This window comes from Panthera onca, chromosome A2 (assembly GCF_046562875.1).
Source record: "Panthera onca isolate mPanOnc1 chromosome A2, mPanOnc1 haplotype 2, whole genome shotgun sequence".
In the NCBI taxonomy this organism is placed as follows: domain Eukaryota; kingdom Metazoa; phylum Chordata; class Mammalia; order Carnivora; family Felidae; genus Panthera; species Panthera onca.
The window spans coordinates 154,737,908-154,756,362 of record NC_138340.1 but is presented as its reverse complement, the minus strand read 5'-3'; the positions used below and the strand labels follow the sequence as shown (position 1 = coordinate 154,756,362).

Below are 18,455 nucleotides of genomic sequence, written 5' to 3'. Positions count from 1 at the left end.
GTTCGCCTTTCACTCCAGTTCCTGGGAATGATGCACCAGGAGAGATGCCTTGCTTGGGATACTAACAGATGCTGATGGGTCATTCCTGAAATTCCTGGGGAGTCTGTCTAACTCAGGAAACTCATTGTTGACTTTTCTGGCACCATTTTACAGGAGGCTCTGTGCTCTGTTCTTTCTGGTTCCCAGATGAGCTGAAAGGTTGCTGAACATAGTAAGCCCACATTGTGGCACAGGGGCTTGGTCGCACCCCCGTCCAGGAGAACTTGAGCGTGCACAGGCGCATCCCAGTGGCTCTGGGCTAATGCTTCAACCCTCGTGAAGCACTGCCAAGTAGCAAAGCATTCTGGGACCTGGCCCTTCTCCCCTGTGCCCATCTTTAAACCCTGTGGCCCAGCCAGCCTCGCACGTGGGCATCATCTCCCTCCCCTGCTTTTGTACAAATTGATCCCAGATGCAGGCTGGTGTTCCTTTCCTCCACCCCCACGTAACACAAGCCAGCTGGGAGGGCTCTCTTCCTAGGACTTCCTCCAAAAACCCTGCCTCTCCTCCAACCAGCAGGCCGCTCAGGGAGGGCATGTGACGAGCTTGCTTGAAAAGTCATCCTCTGTGTCCCCCAAACCAAAACCTGTTCTTTCCATATTCCTAAGAGACCACCCCCCACCCCCATGGAGACTCACCTTCACGAGTCTGAGAATAAAATGTCATTATGGCTTGCAGCAGAGACCGAGGAAAGCACAAGCGACACTCAGAATAATCCCTTCTTTCCTCCTCTACCACTTATTTTGGGGGAAGAGTTGTCACTGTACTCTTGGCAGAATTTGACCTTTCCTTCCAGTATTTCAAGAGGGGGAGGTGTATTTTTGTCCTTTGGGGCTTTTTTTTTTTGTTCTGTTTTGTTTTGTTTTTAGCGTGTTGGTGTGGGCTAACGAGCAAGAGGAATGAGACACTCCTCATCCCTGCCCACCTGTTGTCGTGAGCACACCGGGCCCCCTTTGCGCCTGCCCGGAGGTGCTAATGATAACCAGGTGCAGAAACATTGGGCTCCAGCTGCAACAGCACATCAGATGATTTGAAAACAAACAGAAACCACTTGTTCGGAGAAACGGCAGTGGCAGCGCCTACCTACATGGCCAACGGGGTCCCCGGCTGAGTTGTCATCGTGGGTCCCCTTCAGAATTGAATTCTGGTGACCTTTAGGTCAGTGCATTCCAGCCGCAAGAGTGAATTTGATCTTCCTCAGTAACACGTATCCCCCCCACTGTATGTGTGAGGCTAGCGCTGGCACTGCTTATCGTGTTTCCTAACCGGTTCCAACTGCCTTCCTTGTGCAGCCGGTGCACACTCCCCGCAGCTGAACGGGGGCTTGCCTGACCTCCGGGGGCCTCGCCCACTTAGGGTTCCCCTAGGAGCCACAGGGAGCTCTAGCAGCAGAGAGAAGCGAGCCACCGATCGCGCTTTCTCCTTCCAACCATGAGGCCACAAGAAAGCAAAAGGGCAGAAGGCCTTTTCTTTGACTTGGGAAAAAAAAGTTAAACTGATTTGTTTTTCTATTGCAGTGATTGAGAAAACCACAAAAGGCTTCTCTCTGTGCCTCTTCAGGCCTCCATTCCTCTCTCGGGATCTCTTCACTTCCTCCGGGCCCCGGGCGCCGCCTTGCTCCCCACCCTGAATTCAGAGGTCAACCTCAGCCTAGGTTTCTTTAGCTATAGAATTCCAAAGGAGGGACACCTGGCTGGCTCTGTCGGTGGAGCAAAGGACTCTTGACCTCAGGGTTGTGAGTTCAAGCCTCACGTTGGACATAAAGCTTACTTAAAAAAAAAAAAAATCAAAAGATGAATTCTATCTCTAAGGTGGCTCCAGGTTTAAACTTATGTGATTTTACAACTTCCCTGGGGTCAAAAGTGCTTAAACCACAACTCTAAAATGTAAATGAACTCTTCAGCGTGAGCATTGCATTTTTATTTTCCGGTAGCAAGTGGAAAGTGAGAGCCTCAGAGATGGCTGAGGTGGACCCCGCCAGACAGCGCCCTCTGTGGGGACCCGCCACTCTCCCTCCAAGTTCTGTTTAGGAGCTCACAACAAATGTCCTGTAAAAAGAGACAGGTTTCATACATGAGGCTTCATTCAGGGAATTCTTTCCTACAGTCTCCTTTAAGGTCCCTCTAGTCCCTTGGGAGTGAAAGCCAACCTCCCAGTAAAAAATGGAACATACCAGAATTCCAGTTGAACCATCTCTGTCCACCTGCCTCCAACCTCCAGTTCTTCAGTCCAAGTCATTGGCTTCAGACCCTTTTTATTACAGACCATGATGAGAAATGCATTTCACGTCCAGACCCAATGCCAATACCACATACATACACACAGATAGTTACACCTGAAACGCATTGCAACACACTGTCTCTTGTCTCTTCTTTCTGTTGTGTGTGTGTGGGGTTTTTTTTTTTTAATGTTTATCATTTTTGAGAGAGAGACAGAGCGTGAGCAGGGGAGGGGCAGAGAGAGGGAGACACAGAATCCGAAGCAGGGTCCAGGCTCCCAGCTGTGAGCGCAGAGCCCGATGTGGGGCTCAAACTCACCAGCCATGACATCACGACCTGAGCCGAAGTCTGACGCCCAACCAACTGAGCCACCCAGGTGCCCCTTTTTTGTTGTTTTTAATGCTGATCACAACCCACTAAAATTATTTCAGGACCCAATGATGGGCTGCAAAGTATAGTCTGAAAAAATCCACTCTACACTTAACTATCCTCCTTTATTTTTTAACGTTCTTCTCGTTTTCTTGGCTGTGTTCTCACAACTATAGTACGTGAGCAGATCACCTTTGTAGACTGGTCACACACAGAGTAGTCCTAAAACTAAAGAAATTTAGAACAGAGTAAATTCAACACATTCGTGATCAAGAAAATTAAACACAAATGGTGTGCAACTCACTGAAAGTATAAACATTCCTGGTATCTCAGAGAAAGTGATGCCTTAGGAAAATGCTTCTCTGCTTTGAGAGAAGATTTTTTGGAAGACAGAAGTCACCCCAAACCACTGGCTGAATGATTGCTGTTATTCTCCTTGGTATAAGTCCTGACTTAATTATTCTGGGTCACTGTTACTCAAGAGGGTATTACATACTTTGTATATACCTCACTCTTACAAAGAAGGTATTATAGTGATAAGAAGGAAATCTTGGGGTGGCATCTTTCTCATTTTGGGGGTGATAATTTGGAAGAAGAGACTAGGACCACATATCAGGGCAACATGGGGTGCTACTAAGAAGCATTTCATGACCCCAGGGAGTGTTCAGAGAGTGATGGTTTGCGAAGACAGGGAACAGGAAGGTCAGAGGGCTCATGCTGATAAATGAACAAGATTCAGCATTACTCTGGTTCAAGGGGCCCCGAGTGCAGATGGGATGGAAAAGAGGGCTGGTATGTATTTTAAGGATGTTCAGGGAGTGCCACATTCATAGGAACTCCCTTAGAAAGTGATTTTTTTTTTCGCTATTTTTTTATTGTGGTAAACCATAGATAACAGAAGGTTTACTTTTCAAGTACACAGATCAGTGGCAGTAAGTATATTCACAGTGTTTGCAACCATCAACACTGCCCATTTCCAGAGGCAGCAACTGCCTGTTCTCTCTCCCCCAGCCCCTGGTAACCTCTGTTCTATTCTGTCCCTGTGAATTTGCCTATTCTGAGTCCCTCATGTAAGTGGAATCATCCAGTATTTGTCTTTTTCTGTCTGGGTATTTCACTTGCTAGCCAATATCTTTTCTCCTTAAGGAAGCCAAAGTTAAGTGATTCCACTCAAATGGGCTTGGGAAAGTCTTATGACCATGACATTACATACCTCATTCTGTTGCACTTTGCAGATACTGTGTTTTTTTTACAAGTTGAAGGTTTGTGGCAACCTGCTTCAAGCAAGTTTATCAGCACCACTTTTCCACCAGCGTTTGCTTGCTTTGTGTCTCTGTGTGACACTTTGGTAATATCTCACAATATTTTTCATTATCATTATATTTGTTATGGTCATCTGTGATTGGTGATTTATGACTCACTGGAAGCTCAGATGATGGTTAGCATTTTTTAGCAACAAACTGTTTTTTAATTGAAATCTATACACTTTATAGACATAATACTATTGCACATTTGCATACTGTATACTATGAACATAATTTTTATATGCACCGGAAAACAAAAAAAATCATTTGACTCCCTGTCCCAAACATATTTGCTTGATTGTGGGGGTGTGGAACAGAACCCACAGTATCTCCAAGGTATGCATGCCTTTATAGGTGCCTGACATCCCTGGGAACCCAGTAAGGAGGCATTCATCTATCCAGGACCCTGCTTCCTAAACAGAACTCAGCTGAAAACTGGGGCAAACATTAAAAAGGTGGCCTAACAAATCAAATGCTGGTTATAGGGCTTGTGGCCTGAGAAGGATGCTGTATACTCCAGGGAGAACCATGGGCCCTCGCTATTATTCTATTCTTACATTACACATATTTCTAACAAGCTTCTGACGTTTTGAATCCCATGGCATACTAGGATGTGAACAGAGAGGGTCTGACCCCAGCAGGCTCACCAGCAACAAGAAACTGCCCAGAAGAAGGGAAAGTCAGCTCTTGCCCACCCTGGGAGGCTGCCAGGCATCACCATCTGTGGCACAGTGGGGCTGATATTCCAGATGAGAGCCCGGGGTAATCCACCCATTCATCCAGCAGACCAGGCATGAACTCAAGCTCCACACAGAGCACTGGGGACGGTGATCAGTGGAGCTCAGGGCTTGCCGATAAAGGCTACACCATGATCATTATTCTTTAAGAGAGAATGTTGTGTTTTGTTGTTAAGTTTTAAATTCTGGGTAAGGGGTAACTGACTGCATATGAGTTTCTTGCTTACAAGGAGAGCCTCACAGTTGACGGTTGCCATGTAAATGCCAGAGGAGCCACCCTGTTTGCCCTGATGGCACCTAGGTATCCGTGCTTGGCTGAGCGAATGTGCGGAAGGGAACGAAGAAGCAGCTAGTGTTAGAATATAAAAGTGTCTTCAGTAAGAGAAATCAATGAGCATCCGTGAGAAAAGAGGCTTTCGTTGTTTTGGAAGGATATGGGGAAGAGGGGTGAAAGTGAATGATGTGGTCAAGATCTTACAAGAATGTAGCTCATGGGGCGCCTGGGTGGCTCAGTAGGTTCAGCGTCCAACTTCAGCTCAGGTCATGATCTCAGGGCTCATGGATTCGAGCTCCGCGTTGGGCTCTGTGCTGACAGCTCAGAGCCTGGAGCCTGCTTCGGATTCTTTGTCTCCCTCTCTCTCTCTGTCCCTCCCTGCTCATGCTCTGTCTCTCAAAAATAAACATTAAAAAAATAATAATATAAAAAAGAATGTAGCTTGCATGTGGAGGGACACTAGCAAAAGTTAGCTAAGGCATTCAATCTGTCCTTCTGGCTGTGTGTCCAAGCCTCACACAGGCTCCATGTGCCTGATATACTCTGCGTTAGGACTGTGTTACGTGATGTACCTGCTTACGCACGTGACGCCCTTTCTGACCAACACGCCTTCGGGGAGGAGTGCCCACATTTGTCTCCAGCCTCCTCCATGGCGGCCGCCCACCCTCTGAGCCTGAGCAGGCCGTGTCTGGAGCTTTCCCTGAATCTGCACCTTCTCCCCTTCTCTCCCCTCCACTGCAGCACGCTGTCCAAGTGCGGCCACGCAATGGTGGCCGCCATCTACCCGTTCACCTGGCAGCACACCTACATCCCCGTGCTGCCCCCCACCATGATCGACATCGTGTGCTCACCAACCCCCTTCCTCATCGGGCTGCTCACCAGTTCGCTGCCACTGCTCAGGGAGCTGCCGCTGGAAGAGGTGAGCTCTGGGGGCATCACTGTTCCCTCCCGAGGGTGCCCGAGGTAGAGGGGAGGTGTTGGCTAAGGCACTGTAGGCACGCAGGGAATGGGGGACCCCATGGCTTTGTCTGTTAGATCCACGCCCCCCACTCCAGGCCGCCTCAGTGGACCCTCAGTAGCCTCAAGTTCAGTTCTCTCCTCTAAATGAACCTACTGGCCTGAGAAGGGCAGACATCTACAACTTAACCAGATGGTAAAACGTTTCATCCAGAAGTAGCCATCTACCCTAACCTCCCCTCCCTTGCACTCCCCAAAACTGGGAGGTGGGCAGGGAGCACACAAGAGCTAACTGGAATTTATATTTGGACTAATAACAAAGTTGACAGATTGTGGGAACAGGTCCTTTTTCATATCAGTTAAAGAGACAACAACCAAAATGTTTTTAATCATCCAGTTCTGGGTTTTCAGGCTTGCACCCAAGCAGGGAACGTCCTACCTGGCATTTCTGTGGGTGTTTAGCCCCAGTTCCTTCCTCTAAATAATCAATCACTGTCCTGTGTCCTGAGCTCCCAGCACTCATGGAACCAGAGGGACCTAACTGATACTACTCACTTCCAAACCCCCGGGGGAACACCTGTCCCTGAAATTCACCCCGGGGCCCCAGACGTGGCTCTTCTAATTGCCCAGGTAACCTGAAGCCCCATTAAGTATTCACCAGCACATGCAGCTCTTCGTGTGTAAGTTTCTGAACTGCAAGGAGCTTGTCTGGGTACTGTGTGATCCCTGAAATGGCTCAGTTCAACCCCAGAAGGAGGAATGGGAGGGCTCCCTCAGCTCCTGGGCACAGTCTCTGGGATGATTAGAGCCTGTGTTTCCAGCTGTTGGTGAGAACATGGTGGCCATGCAGGCCCATGCTCTTCATCATAGCCAGTGTGGCCCATGCCGAGGCCCAAGTGAGGGCCTCACTCCCCGGGTCATGTAAGCAGAGGCCAGCATTTTCCTGACCTGTGCTCTAGGCGCCTCACTTGCCTCACGCAACACCTGGCCCACCTGGCCCGGGTCCCAGTCCCTAGTCCTTGTTTACGGAGACAAGGGGAAGGTGCCTACCCTAAAAGCTTTGACTGATGAAAGCCCAGCACCTGCAGCTTGATTTATTCTCCAGCTGGATCCACTCCTCTGGGTTTCTCTCTTCTTGTCCCGTTCAGAGAAAGGAAAAGGCCACCTGGGTAGCTGAGAGGAGAGAGCGAGCTGGGAGTGGGGGGTGGCAGCGTCGAATGGAATGGAAGCAAGGGGGGGGGGGGGCCTGGGGGACCTGTAGCATCTTTTGCCCACCCCAGTAACCTGCACACTAAAAATCTGTCCCAAAGTCTCTGCCTTAGCCAGCGTGGGAACGGGACAGGGAGTCCAATCTGTGGCATACACATGTCCCAGCTGTGGTTTCAGTGTTGAAAGCATGCGATTTTGGAAAGCCTTTCCCCACCCCCTACCTCCCCTCTTCATCACTTGTGGCTACAGTGGCAACGTCGGGAAACCACAAATGGGCCACTCTATCCCCCACCCCAGCTGCCTGTCGGGATGCCAAGAAGGAAGAAGGCTAAGAGTCTGTCACTACATCCCAGAAGCCCTGGTGACAGTAATCGTCCCTTTTCTTCATCTTGCAGGTCCTTGTGGTTGACCTGGTCAACAATCGGTTCCTCAGACAGGTGAGTAAAAAGGCTGGCTTCAGCGTGCTGCTCTGTTTTCACCTCTCTGTTGTTTGGGACACAATTTTCCAGGTCTGGAAAGGCTCCTTGGTGGGCCTGGGATTGCACAATAGGCCGGCAGGCTTGAGTGATCCCTAGCCGGGCTGTACTGAGAACAGGACAGAAGGCAGGGGTCAAAGGGGAAGGGTTTGGTTATGGATTGAGTCCCATTTGTTGTGTTAGAAAATTATTTTCTAACAGTTAGAAGCTTTGTATAGGTTATAACTATAGACGGGGCGCCTGGGTGACTCAGTCGGTCAAACATCGGACACTTGATTTTGGCTCAGGCCACGATCTCAAAGTTCGTGAGTTCAAGCCCCACATCAGGCTCTGCGCTGACAACAGAGAGGCTGCTTGGGATTCTCTCTCACCCCTTCTGTCTCTGCCTCTCCCCTGCTCATGCTATCTCTGTCTCTCTCAAAATAAAATAAACTTAAAAAAAAAAAAAAGAGGGGCGCCTGGGTGGCTCAGTCGGTTAAGCAGCCGACTTTGGCTCAGGTCATGATATCGCGGTCTGCGAGTTCGAGCCCCGCGTCGGGCTCTGTGCTGACAGCTCAGAGCCTGGAGCCTGTTTCAGATTCTGTGTCTCCCTCTCTCTGACCCTCCCCCATTCATGCTCTGTCTCTCTCTGTCTCAAAAATAAATAAACGTTAAAAAAAATTAAAAAAAAAAAAAAAGAATATCTTAAAAAACAAAAGGAAAGAGAAAGAAAAAAACACAGTTGACCCTTAAACAACACAAGGGTTAGAAGTGTCCCTGCATAGTTGACAATCTGTGTATAATAACTTTTGACTTAACCAAAGACTTCATTACCGATAGCCTACTGATGGCCAAAAGCCTTACTGATAGGATAAACAGTTGATTAATACATATTTTCTTTGTTATATGTCTTATACATCAGATACTTGGAATAAAGTAAGCTAGAGAGGGGTGCCTGGGTGGCTCAGTCGGTTAAGCGTCCGACTTCGGCTCAGGTCATGATCTCACGGTCCGAGAGTTCGAGCCCCGCGTCGGGCTCTGTGCTGACAGCTCAGAGCCTGGAGCCTGTTTCAGATTCTGTGTCTCCCTCTCTCTCCGCCCCTCCCCTGTTCATGCTCTGTCTCTCTCTGTCTCAAAAATAAATAAACGTTAAAAAAAAAAAAAGTAAAAAAAAAAGTAAGCTAGAGAAAAAAAGAGAAAGTATTACCAAGAAAATCATAAGGAAGAGAAATACCTTTACAGGACTGTACTGGATTTATTGAAAAAGAAGTTGCCTGTAAGTGGACCTACAGAGTTCAAACCTGAGTTGTTCAAAGGTCAACTGTGTGTGTGTATACGTGTGTGTGTGTGTGTGTGTGTGCGCACACGCACCTCTTAAAGAGATGGAAAGGAAAACTCACCAAAACATGGATACTAACTGTTTGGGATAGGAGACTGAAAAGGAGGCAGAGTGTGAGAGATCTTAAATTGTTTTAATACTTTCATTTGTTTTCTATAATGATCATAAACTGCTCTCATTATCAGAGAAAATAATACACATTTATTTTCTTGTTACCACTCGCCTAAGAGAGCTAACTCCTATCAGATCTTGCAAAGAATCATGGTAGTAAGGTTTTCCAGGCATTCTGTTGGATTGCTTTTAAACTTGGACGTGGCCATACTGCTGACAAGTTCTGTCATGTTAATGTGGTTTGTTCGGTTTTTTTAATCATTACTTTTGTCTGCTTGCCCTTCCCAAGGCCCTCCTGCTCTGAGGTCAGATCATAAAGCCAACTTCGGATCACACTGGTCATCTGTCCTGACCACAGCTCCCTTATTAGCACTGGCCATCCTGCAGGGTGGGGGCAGCGGGGAACATTTGTTGAGTATCTACTAGGTGCCAAGGACTTTGTATTGTACTTAATTTCCCCCCAGCTTTATTGAGATATTACTGACATATACCAGTTTACAATGATGATTTGATGCATGTACATACTATGAAATGATTATCACAATAAGATTAGTTAACACTTCTATCCTCTCACATAATTATCCTTTGTGTGTGTGTGATGACATTTAAGACCTAGTAACAACTCTCAAGTATACAGTGGAGTGCTGTTGTTAACTGTAGTTACCATGCCATGCATTGGATTTCCCCGGAACTTATCTTACAACCTGAAGATTATACCCATTTCCCCCATACCCTGGCTGCTGGCAACCACCATTCTACTCGAAATCTGTGAGTTCGGCTTTTTTAGATTTCACATAGAAGGGAGAACATACAGGATTTGTCTTTGTCTGACTCCTTTCACTAAGCATAATGCCCTCAGGGTCAATCCATGTTTTCACAAAGGCAAGATTTCCTGCTTTTTTATAACTGACTAATATTCCATTATATGTGAATGTGTGTGTGTGTACATTCCATTGTGTGTATGTATGTATATGCATGTTGTATGTGTGTGTATATGTGTGTGTATATTTTTTGTTATCTATTTTTTTTTTAATTTTTTTTAATGTTTATTTTTTGAGACAGACAGAGACAGAATGCGAGTGGGTTAGGGGCAGAGAGAGAGGGAGGCACAGAATCCGAAGCAGGCTCCAGGCTCTGAGCTACCAGCACAGAGCCCGACGCGGGGCTCGAACTCACGGACAGTGATATCACGGCCCGAGCCGAGGTCAGACGCTTAACCGACTGAGCCGCCCACGCGCCCCTATCTATTATTTTCTTTATTCACTCATCCATGAATGAACACTTAGGTTGTTCCCATGTCTTGGCCTTTGTGAATAATGCCGCAGTGAGCATGGAGGTGCAGATACCTCTTCAAGATAGTGATTGCATTTCCTTCAGCTATATACCCAGATTACTGAATCAGTAATTCAGTAATTCAGTAATTACTGGGATTACTGAATCAGAGGGTAGTCCTATCGTTAACTTTTTGAGGAACCTCCGTTCTGTTTCCTGTAGCCGCTGCACTAATTGACGCTCGCACCAACGGTGCGCAAGTATACGACTGTCGTTCATCATTTCTTTCACTGTGCAGAAGCTCTTTAGTGCAATGCGGCCCTTTTTTATTTTTGCTTTTGTCACTGTGCTTTTAGGTGTCATAACCGAAAAAATCATTGCCAAGACCAATGTCAAGGAGCTTTTTCCATTTATTTCCAATAGTTTTACAGTTTCAGGTCTTATCTTTAAATCTTTAATCCATCTCATGTTGATTTTTGTGAGTGGTGTAAGATAGGGGTCCAATTTTTTGCCTTTGCATGTGAATTTCCCGGCACCATTTGTTGAAGAGACCGTCATTCTTTGAATTGAATTCTTTTGTTTTTTTAAGTTTTTTTTAAATTGATTTTTGAGAGGAAGCGTGAGTGGAGGAGGGGCAGAGAGAGAGGCAAAGAGAGAGAATCCCAAGCAGGCTCCACACTGTCAGTGCCATAGCTCAATGTGGGTCTCAAACCCACAAACCACGAGATCATGACCTGAGCCAGTCAGATACTTAACTGACTGAGCCACCCAGATGCCCCTCCTCATTGAATTCTTAGCTCCCTTGCCAAATATTAGTTGAGCATAAATGCGTGGGTTTATTTCTAGGCTCTCGTATCTGATCCATTGGTTTATGTGTCTCTTTTCATGCCAGTACCATACTGTTTTGATAACTATAGCTTTGTAAGAAAATTTGAAATCAGGAATTGTGATGCCTCCAGCCTTATTCTTCTTTCTTAGGATTGCTTTGGCTATTCATTATCTTTTGTGGTTCCATGTGAAATTTAGGATGGCTGTTTTTATTTCTATAAAAAATGCCATTGCAATTTTGATAGGGATTGCACTGAGTCTATAGATGGCTTTGGGTAATATGGACATTTTAACAATATCGATTTTTCTCTTTTTTTTAATTTTTTTAATTTTTTTTTTTAACGTTTATTTATTTTTGAGACAGAGAGAGACAGAGCATGAACGGGGGAGGAGGGGCGGAGAGAGAGGGAGACACAGAATCTGAAACAGGCTCCAGGCTCTGAGCCGTCAGCACAGAGCCCGACACGGGGCTCGAACTCACAGACCGTGAGATCGTGACCTGAGCTGAAGTCAGACACTTAACCGACTGAGCCACCCAGGCGCCCCAACATTGATTTTCCTAATCCATAAACACAGAATATCTTTTCATTTATTTACATCTTTGTCAAATTCTTTCATCAACGTCTTCTATATGCATTTAATCTTCACAGTGGGGAAGATATGGATTGCTAGCCCATTTTACAAGTGGGGAAACCGAGGCTCATATCGCTTGTAAAAAGTGGAATAGAGATTCAAACCTCAGATCTCTGTCTCTAAGTCATATTCCTTCCGCTAAACCAAAAACCATGCCAGGATGGCCCTGCGGTGTATCCAGCATGACCTGCTGGCCAGGATGCAGCTATCCACCCCAGAAGCCCTGGGGCAATGGCCCACCTGCTTTTTCTGCTTTACAGATGGATGACGAGGACTCCATTCTCCCCAGGAAGCTGCAGGTAGCCCTGGAGCACATTCTGGAGCAGAGGAATGACCTGGCTAGTGACCAGGACGAAGGGCCCCCGGACTGCAAGCGTGGTAAGTGCCCAGCCACCTCCCAGACTGCACCTTGCTCTTCCGTCATTACAGTCTGGGAGCAAATGGGCAAGTGACTGTCCCTTCCACGTGGCCGGCCGGAGAGGCATGCCCGGAGAGAAAGTGGGTGTGTAACCCCTTTATCTGGATCTCATTCTAACACTGAATCGTGAGACGATTTTTCCCGCCTCCTCCGTTTGGGCCCTAAAATCCCTGATGACAAGGGGACACGAAATGACTTCATCACCTTGGGTAACCTGTGTCTCGGGGGCTCTGTGTCAACCCTGCCCTCACCGGCCCCTCCGCACTGTGCTCAGGCCCGGAGTCCAGCCCCTTGAACGAGGTGGTGTCAGAAGCCTTTGTCCGCTTCTTCGTGGAGATCGTGGGTCACTACTCCTTGTTCCTGACGGCGGGCGAGCGCGAGGAGAGGACCCTGCAGCGAGAGGCCTTCCGCAAAGCCGTCTCCTCCAAGAGCCTCCGCCGTTTCCTGGAGGTTTTCATGGAGACCCAGACCTTTCGGGGCTTCATCCAAGAGCGGGAACTGCGCCGGCAGGATGCCAGAGGTGAGGAGGCACCTTCCACGTGGGGGCCCAGGCAGCTAGGGACGCCCTGGCCCCGGGGGCAGATGAGTAAAAAGGAAGGTCATGGAGCCAGCGCCCTGGTGGGACCAGTGCGGCTGCCTGCTCTGGAGAACGCCCCTTCTTGCCACCTCGGAGCTGAGCCAGCTGCCCCAGTGTCCTGCCTGTCTTCTCGGGCCATCTCTGTCCCCTCTCACAGCCTCTCCCAGAACCACAGTCCAGGTTCTGGTGGCAAGTTCTCCTTCTGTTCTATCTTTCCAACTTGACGAAACCCTTGAGAACACTCTCTCCTGTCTCTCTGTGGCCCCTCGTCTCCTTTTCCTCAGGCCTCTCCTCCTCCCTTCTGCCCTTCTTTCCTCCATCTCCACTGGGCATGGCAGGAGCCAGCTGGGACGGGACGGGGGAAGACAGGAAGGCCGAGGCCTCCACTTTGTGTGAGGGCCTCCTGATGCTTAGCCAGATTGACCACACAGGAGGGAGGACAGCAGTGGCTCTCCCAGCATGGGGGTCATCTCGCCACAGAGGCCACCCATTCCCCTCCTGCACTCTCTCTCCTCCCTCTTCCTGTCCCCTTTGGCTGGGTTCCATCGTATTTCCAGGGCTGGAGGAGGCAAGGTATGTGAAGGAGGATCAGATCACTCCCCTCTCTTTCTTACATCATCTTAAGCCCTTTCGGGAATCGAAAAGCTAGAAATGTGGGTAAAGACGGTCACCGATGGGATTAGACTGGGGTCGGTGGAGAGACGCTTACCACCCAGGTGCAGTGAGTAGGGAGGGCAGGGGGGTCCTGGGAGAGCCTCGGCCTGGGCCTTGCTGTCCTCTGGTGCTGTGATGGCAGAGACTAGGCTAAGGAACCAAAGCCCCACATTCCTGGAGCTCTTTGCAAAGTAGTGATGGAGGCTGGCCACACTTCAGGTATTCTGATGAGTGGTAACTGAAGAGACAAAAGGAAATTGATTAAAGTATGAGTCACACTGCCCATGATAGGATTCCTTTAAAGAGAAGCTCTGCTTTACCAGCATATCTGTCTACAGATCACTATTTGATAGAAAGGTCGAGAGACACAAAAGCTTAAAAGTAGCATGGAAGGCAGCCTCTATCCAGGGAAGACCGATGAGAAAAGAAGACAGAATGGCTGAGGCTCCCGCCCTGGCCTCACACCTACGAGGTGCTGTGTCTGGCCCTGCTGAGCTGATAGATGGCTGATGGATTCCCAGGAAGCCAACCACTTGGCCAGCGTTCCTTGTATGGGAGGCTGCAGGAGTCCTGAAAGCCAGGGCCGTCTGGTTCATCCTCCAAACCGCATGCCTGGCACGGTATAGACACTTGGAAGGTGTTTGCTGAATAAAAATAGGATTTCACATACGGGCTAGCTTTCTAGCCTCCCAAAGACACTTACTGCACAAGGTTGGGCAATTATAAGGGCAATAAAAACCCTTAGAAACCTTACGATTCAGAGCATGTTTATAGGAGCCGCTCGTCTCAGAAGCAAGGTTTTTTTATGGCAGTAAGGAAATGGGTATGTTTAGAAGAGAGGGAAAGAGAAGGGACTAAAATGCTGGGATTTCTTTTGCCAACAGGTCTGTTTGAGGTCCGAGCCCAGGAGTACCTGGAAACACTCCCCAGTGGAGAACACAGTGGCGTCAATAGGTTCCTGAAGGGACTTGGTAAGGCCCAGCTGTCAGTCCCCAGCACCAGCCTCTGGTCCTTGGAGTCTCAGCCAGTTGCCTCCCCTGGGGTGGGTCCTAAATAATGCTGAGCTGTGCTTCTGCACCAGCACTGTAACCTCCTGTTCTAATCTGGCCCCAGAATATAAACAGAGGAAGCTAAGGACCCCTCCTGCTTTACAGCCCCCTGGGCTGTCTTGCTATCTTCCTTCGCTGTTATCTCCCATGGTCTTTTTTTTTTTTTTTTTTTTTTTTTTAACTTATATAGTTAGAGACAGAGAGAGAGAGAGAGCAGGCTTGTGTGTAAGGGAGGAGCACAGGGGGAGGGAGAGAGAATCCCAAGCAGGCTCCACACCCTTAGTACAGAGCCCAATGCGGGGCTCGAACTCACAAACTAAGAGATCATGACCTGTGCTGAAATCAAGAGTTGGAAGCTTAACCAACTGAGCCACCCAGGTGCCCCCTTTTTGTTCCCCCTTTTTTACTCCCACACTCTCAAATCTTCTGGGGAATTGAGTTTAGGAAGTGCGAAGGGAACCAGAGAAGGGTGTGTGGCAGGAAAGGCCTGGACTAGCCTCCAGGTGGCCCTGAAAAGTGGAAACATAAGAATTATAAGGACCTTGGGGCGCCTGGCTGACTCAGTCAGTGGAGCGTGCAACTCTTGAGCTCAGGGTTATGAGTTTGAGCCCTATGTTGGGTGTAGAGATTACTTAAAAAAATAAATAAAAATTAAAAGGAAAATAAAAGAATCGTAAGGACTTTGGTTGAATTGCACTGACAAGGCACAGGAGGAGCTACACGTGGCCATACTGTGCCTGCCCCGACCCACCGGGCCACCGCCGGGAGTCTTCTCCATCCTTGGCTCCTCAAGGACACGGCACATTCAGTGCTTCCTGTGTCACCAGTGCAGGAGCAAAGCCTCCTTTCCGGCTCTGAAGCTCTTCCTTTCCAAACTCCCATCTCTGGGGAAGATCCCTTTTCGTCACGGAAGGGCACACAGAGAGGCTTCAGGGGTGACACCGGAGGCCACACTTGTCCACACCGCGTCTGGGATGAAAAGAGCAGGATTTCACTTTTGTCCGCCTGGTGAAATGTTCTCGTTTTCTTTTTTTTTTTTTTTAGGCAATAAAATGAAGTTTCTCCACAAGAAATAACCTTCGGCTCGTCCTCAAGGGGAAACTTCCTCCTAGTGCAAGCACATTTTAAAAAAAAACAGTCCTAGTGGCCTTTCTGAAACGCTGGGTCCTGGTTGTCCCACATGCGGGGTGAAGGCCAGGATGGTTTCCGGCTGCCGCACAGCCTCCCCAGGACCCAGGGCCCAAGAGCCGTGCAGCAGGTGCTGCTTCTCCAGAACAGCGCTGTGAAGGGGACCTGAGACCAGGCATGTCACCGACATTCAGATGTATTGTTTGGGTTGTTGGGTTTGGGACTTTTTATATTTTTAACCTTAGGTATTAAAAGAAAGAAAAGTGTTTGGGTTTTCTTTTTATTATGCCAGGGCTAGGAAGAGTCTCTTCTGCCCTGTGCCATCTTGCCCTGGTTCATCCTGCCTGGCAGCTGGGCTCTGAAGCCAAGAGGAGGGAGGAGGAGGAGGGCAGGAGCAGTGACCAGGGACTTAGAAACAAGGTGCTCCTCTGGCAGAGGCGGGGACAGATGCAGGTGTCAGGGGAGGAGGGCTGTGGCGATGCCTACCACGCTCCTGCTCACAAGTGGGGAGGGGGGTGGGGGACACCTTTCCTCTCCCCGAAAGGATTGGCCTGTGTGTGGAATGAGGTCATATCGGGGCTGTAGGAACAGTTGCCTCCTGGGATGAGCTGCACTTGAGGCCAGCCAGTGATGCCACCTGGTGGCCAAGGTCATTTGTTGTACAACCCAGTCGTCTCGTCCCAAAAGGACCTGACTCCTCTGGATGGCCTTCTTCTCTCTTCAAAGCCGTAGCATCACTCACTGCCCAAGCAGTCCATGACTTTTAGAGGCATGCACAAGAAGGAAATCTCCTGCTAAGGTCTGTTAAGGAAATGTTCTTGGGGTCCTTAAAACATGGAAGCCACAGCTTTGACCCTATTCCCATTTATATCGCAGGAAACGTTCCCATCTCGTTGTAGGGACCCAAATCGGCATAAGTGAAATAGTACATGTGCAGGAAAAATGGAGGGGCTTGTGGTGTTGATGTTAACAAGAGGGGCATCCAGACTTTGGGGTTAGCTTCCTCAGACCTGTGCTCCAGCGAGGAGGCTTACTCCTCTGGACCAGAAGCAGGGAGGTGTGGAAGAGGCTGCACTCCAAGTGCCATCCTGCAAGGGCTTCAGGGGGGACGCAGGAAAAGAATGGTGGGCAGCACAGGCAAGTTCTCAAGCAGGCCTCAGGCCCGCCACCACAGCATATCCCGCTGGTGGATCCCCTCCGGACGGCACCAGCAGTCTGAACTCTGTAATGGCCCAAGGACCTGTGCCACTTGGCAGAGGTTCTCACCTTTAGGGAGTTGGGAGCAAGGAGTCTTCTAAGGGAAAAAAAAAAAAGAACAAGAAGGAAAATGAAGAAGAGGTTGACCTGTCATTCTCCATTAAAGGTTCTTAACTGGAGTCATGAATGACCCCCTCCCACCTGCAGGTTGTATCCAAGCTTTGGTATGTCCATTTGTTTTTTAGGAGAGAGGATCCATGGTTTATATCGGATTCTCAAAGGGGTCCAAGACCCCCCAAAATGGTAGGAACCAGTCTATACATCACAGTTAACCTGGGTAGGTATGTGTGTTGGGGTTGGGGGGCGGGGGAGACTGAATAGGCGTCTCTTGAGTCTTGGGGGCTCAGGAATTTGTACCTAACAAGCTCCTCAGATTAGTTTATTTTATTAATACCAATATTCTACCCAGAGATGATTTCTTTTAATATTTTGGAATATACCTTCTTTTCTAACTTATTTCATATTATATTGTTTACTTAACACCTCCAGGTGAATAAATACACATCTTTGTCAACATTTCTTATGATTGTGTAACACTCTATTTTATAGATGTACTAAAAGTTATTTTACCAATCCTCTACCTTTCTGCATGCAGGATATTTCCAGTTTTTAATATCCTAAAGAGCATTGAGAAAAGCATCATTGTATAAGTATCTCAGTACTTTGCCTTATTTTCATTTTCATTTTTGCTTGAAGTAAAATATACATAACAGAAAAGTTCTCCGATCGTGAGTATACGGCATAACAGACCTTTGCAAATGACCACATCCGTGTAACCATCACTCAGGTCAAGAAGAGAACATCATCAGACCCTGGAGAACCCTCCTACCCGCCTTCCCAGCGTTCCTCCGGTCCAACTCTGCTTATGTTCAAACTAAATCAACTGAAAAGTTGTCTACAATTTGCAAAGTGGGAAATTAGGCTGGGGAGGGTCAGAGGCAAGATAAACAAAGCAGAATTGTAATCCCAGCTCACAGCTTAGGGCAGACTGTGGATGGACAACACTGTTCGGGTTCAGAAACCAAGTGTGGCTGGAAGACCTGGGTGGGCTAGACCAGATGACCGCCACTCAGCCTATGTGTCGTGCCTCACACGGAGCATCTGTCCAAGAACCAAGTCCTCTAATGCCAAGAAAAAGCATACATTTTAACGAAGAATGTGTGTGTGTTTACAAGCACTCCGTTATTGCATTTCAGTTCACATGGTCCATTTCCCCCAGGCAGTGGGGATAATCCTTCTGCCTCCTTGATCCTTGACAGCCTCCTTCATACCCGCCCCATTTCTCCCCCCACCCCACTTTTTATTATATTGGGATGAAATTCACAGAACATAAAATTAATCATTTTTTTCTTTTTTCAAGTTTATTTATTTTGAGAGAGAGAGAGAATGAACAAGGAGGGGCAGACAGAAAGGGGGACAGAGGATCTGAAGTAGGCTCTGTGCTGAGAGCAGAGAGCCTGATGTGGGGCTCTCACTCAGGAACCATGAGATCATGACCTGAGCCAAAGTCAGTTGTTTAACCCACTGAGCCACCCAGATGCCCCTAAAATTAATCATTTTGAAGTGAAAAATTCACTGCCATTTGGCACACTCATAACATTAGCAACAACCAAAACCATTTTCATC

General features: G+C 48.1%; 1 protein-coding gene across 6 annotated transcripts in view; it reads left to right on the top strand.

Moving 5' to 3' along the window:
- DENND2A (DENN domain containing 2A) overlaps nt 1-16,900 on the top strand; it is a 101,920-nt gene extending 85,020 nt beyond the window's left edge. For all 6 annotated transcript variants that reach the window (XM_078438613.2, XM_078438611.2, XM_078438605.2 and 3 more), the window contains 6 exons: nt 5,684-5,861; nt 7,504-7,545; nt 12,007-12,124; nt 12,439-12,684; nt 14,280-14,366; nt 15,489-16,900. In XM_078438613.2, the coding sequence (XP_078294739.2) occupies nt 5,684-5,861; nt 7,504-7,545; nt 12,007-12,124; nt 12,439-12,684; nt 14,280-14,366; nt 15,489-15,520 (703 nt within the window). In that variant the 3' untranslated portion in view covers nt 15,521-16,900. The remainder of the gene's footprint in view (nt 1-5,683; nt 5,862-7,503; nt 7,546-12,006; nt 12,125-12,438; nt 12,685-14,279; nt 14,367-15,488) is intronic.
- Nucleotides 16,901-18,455: the final 1,555 nt, after the last annotated feature.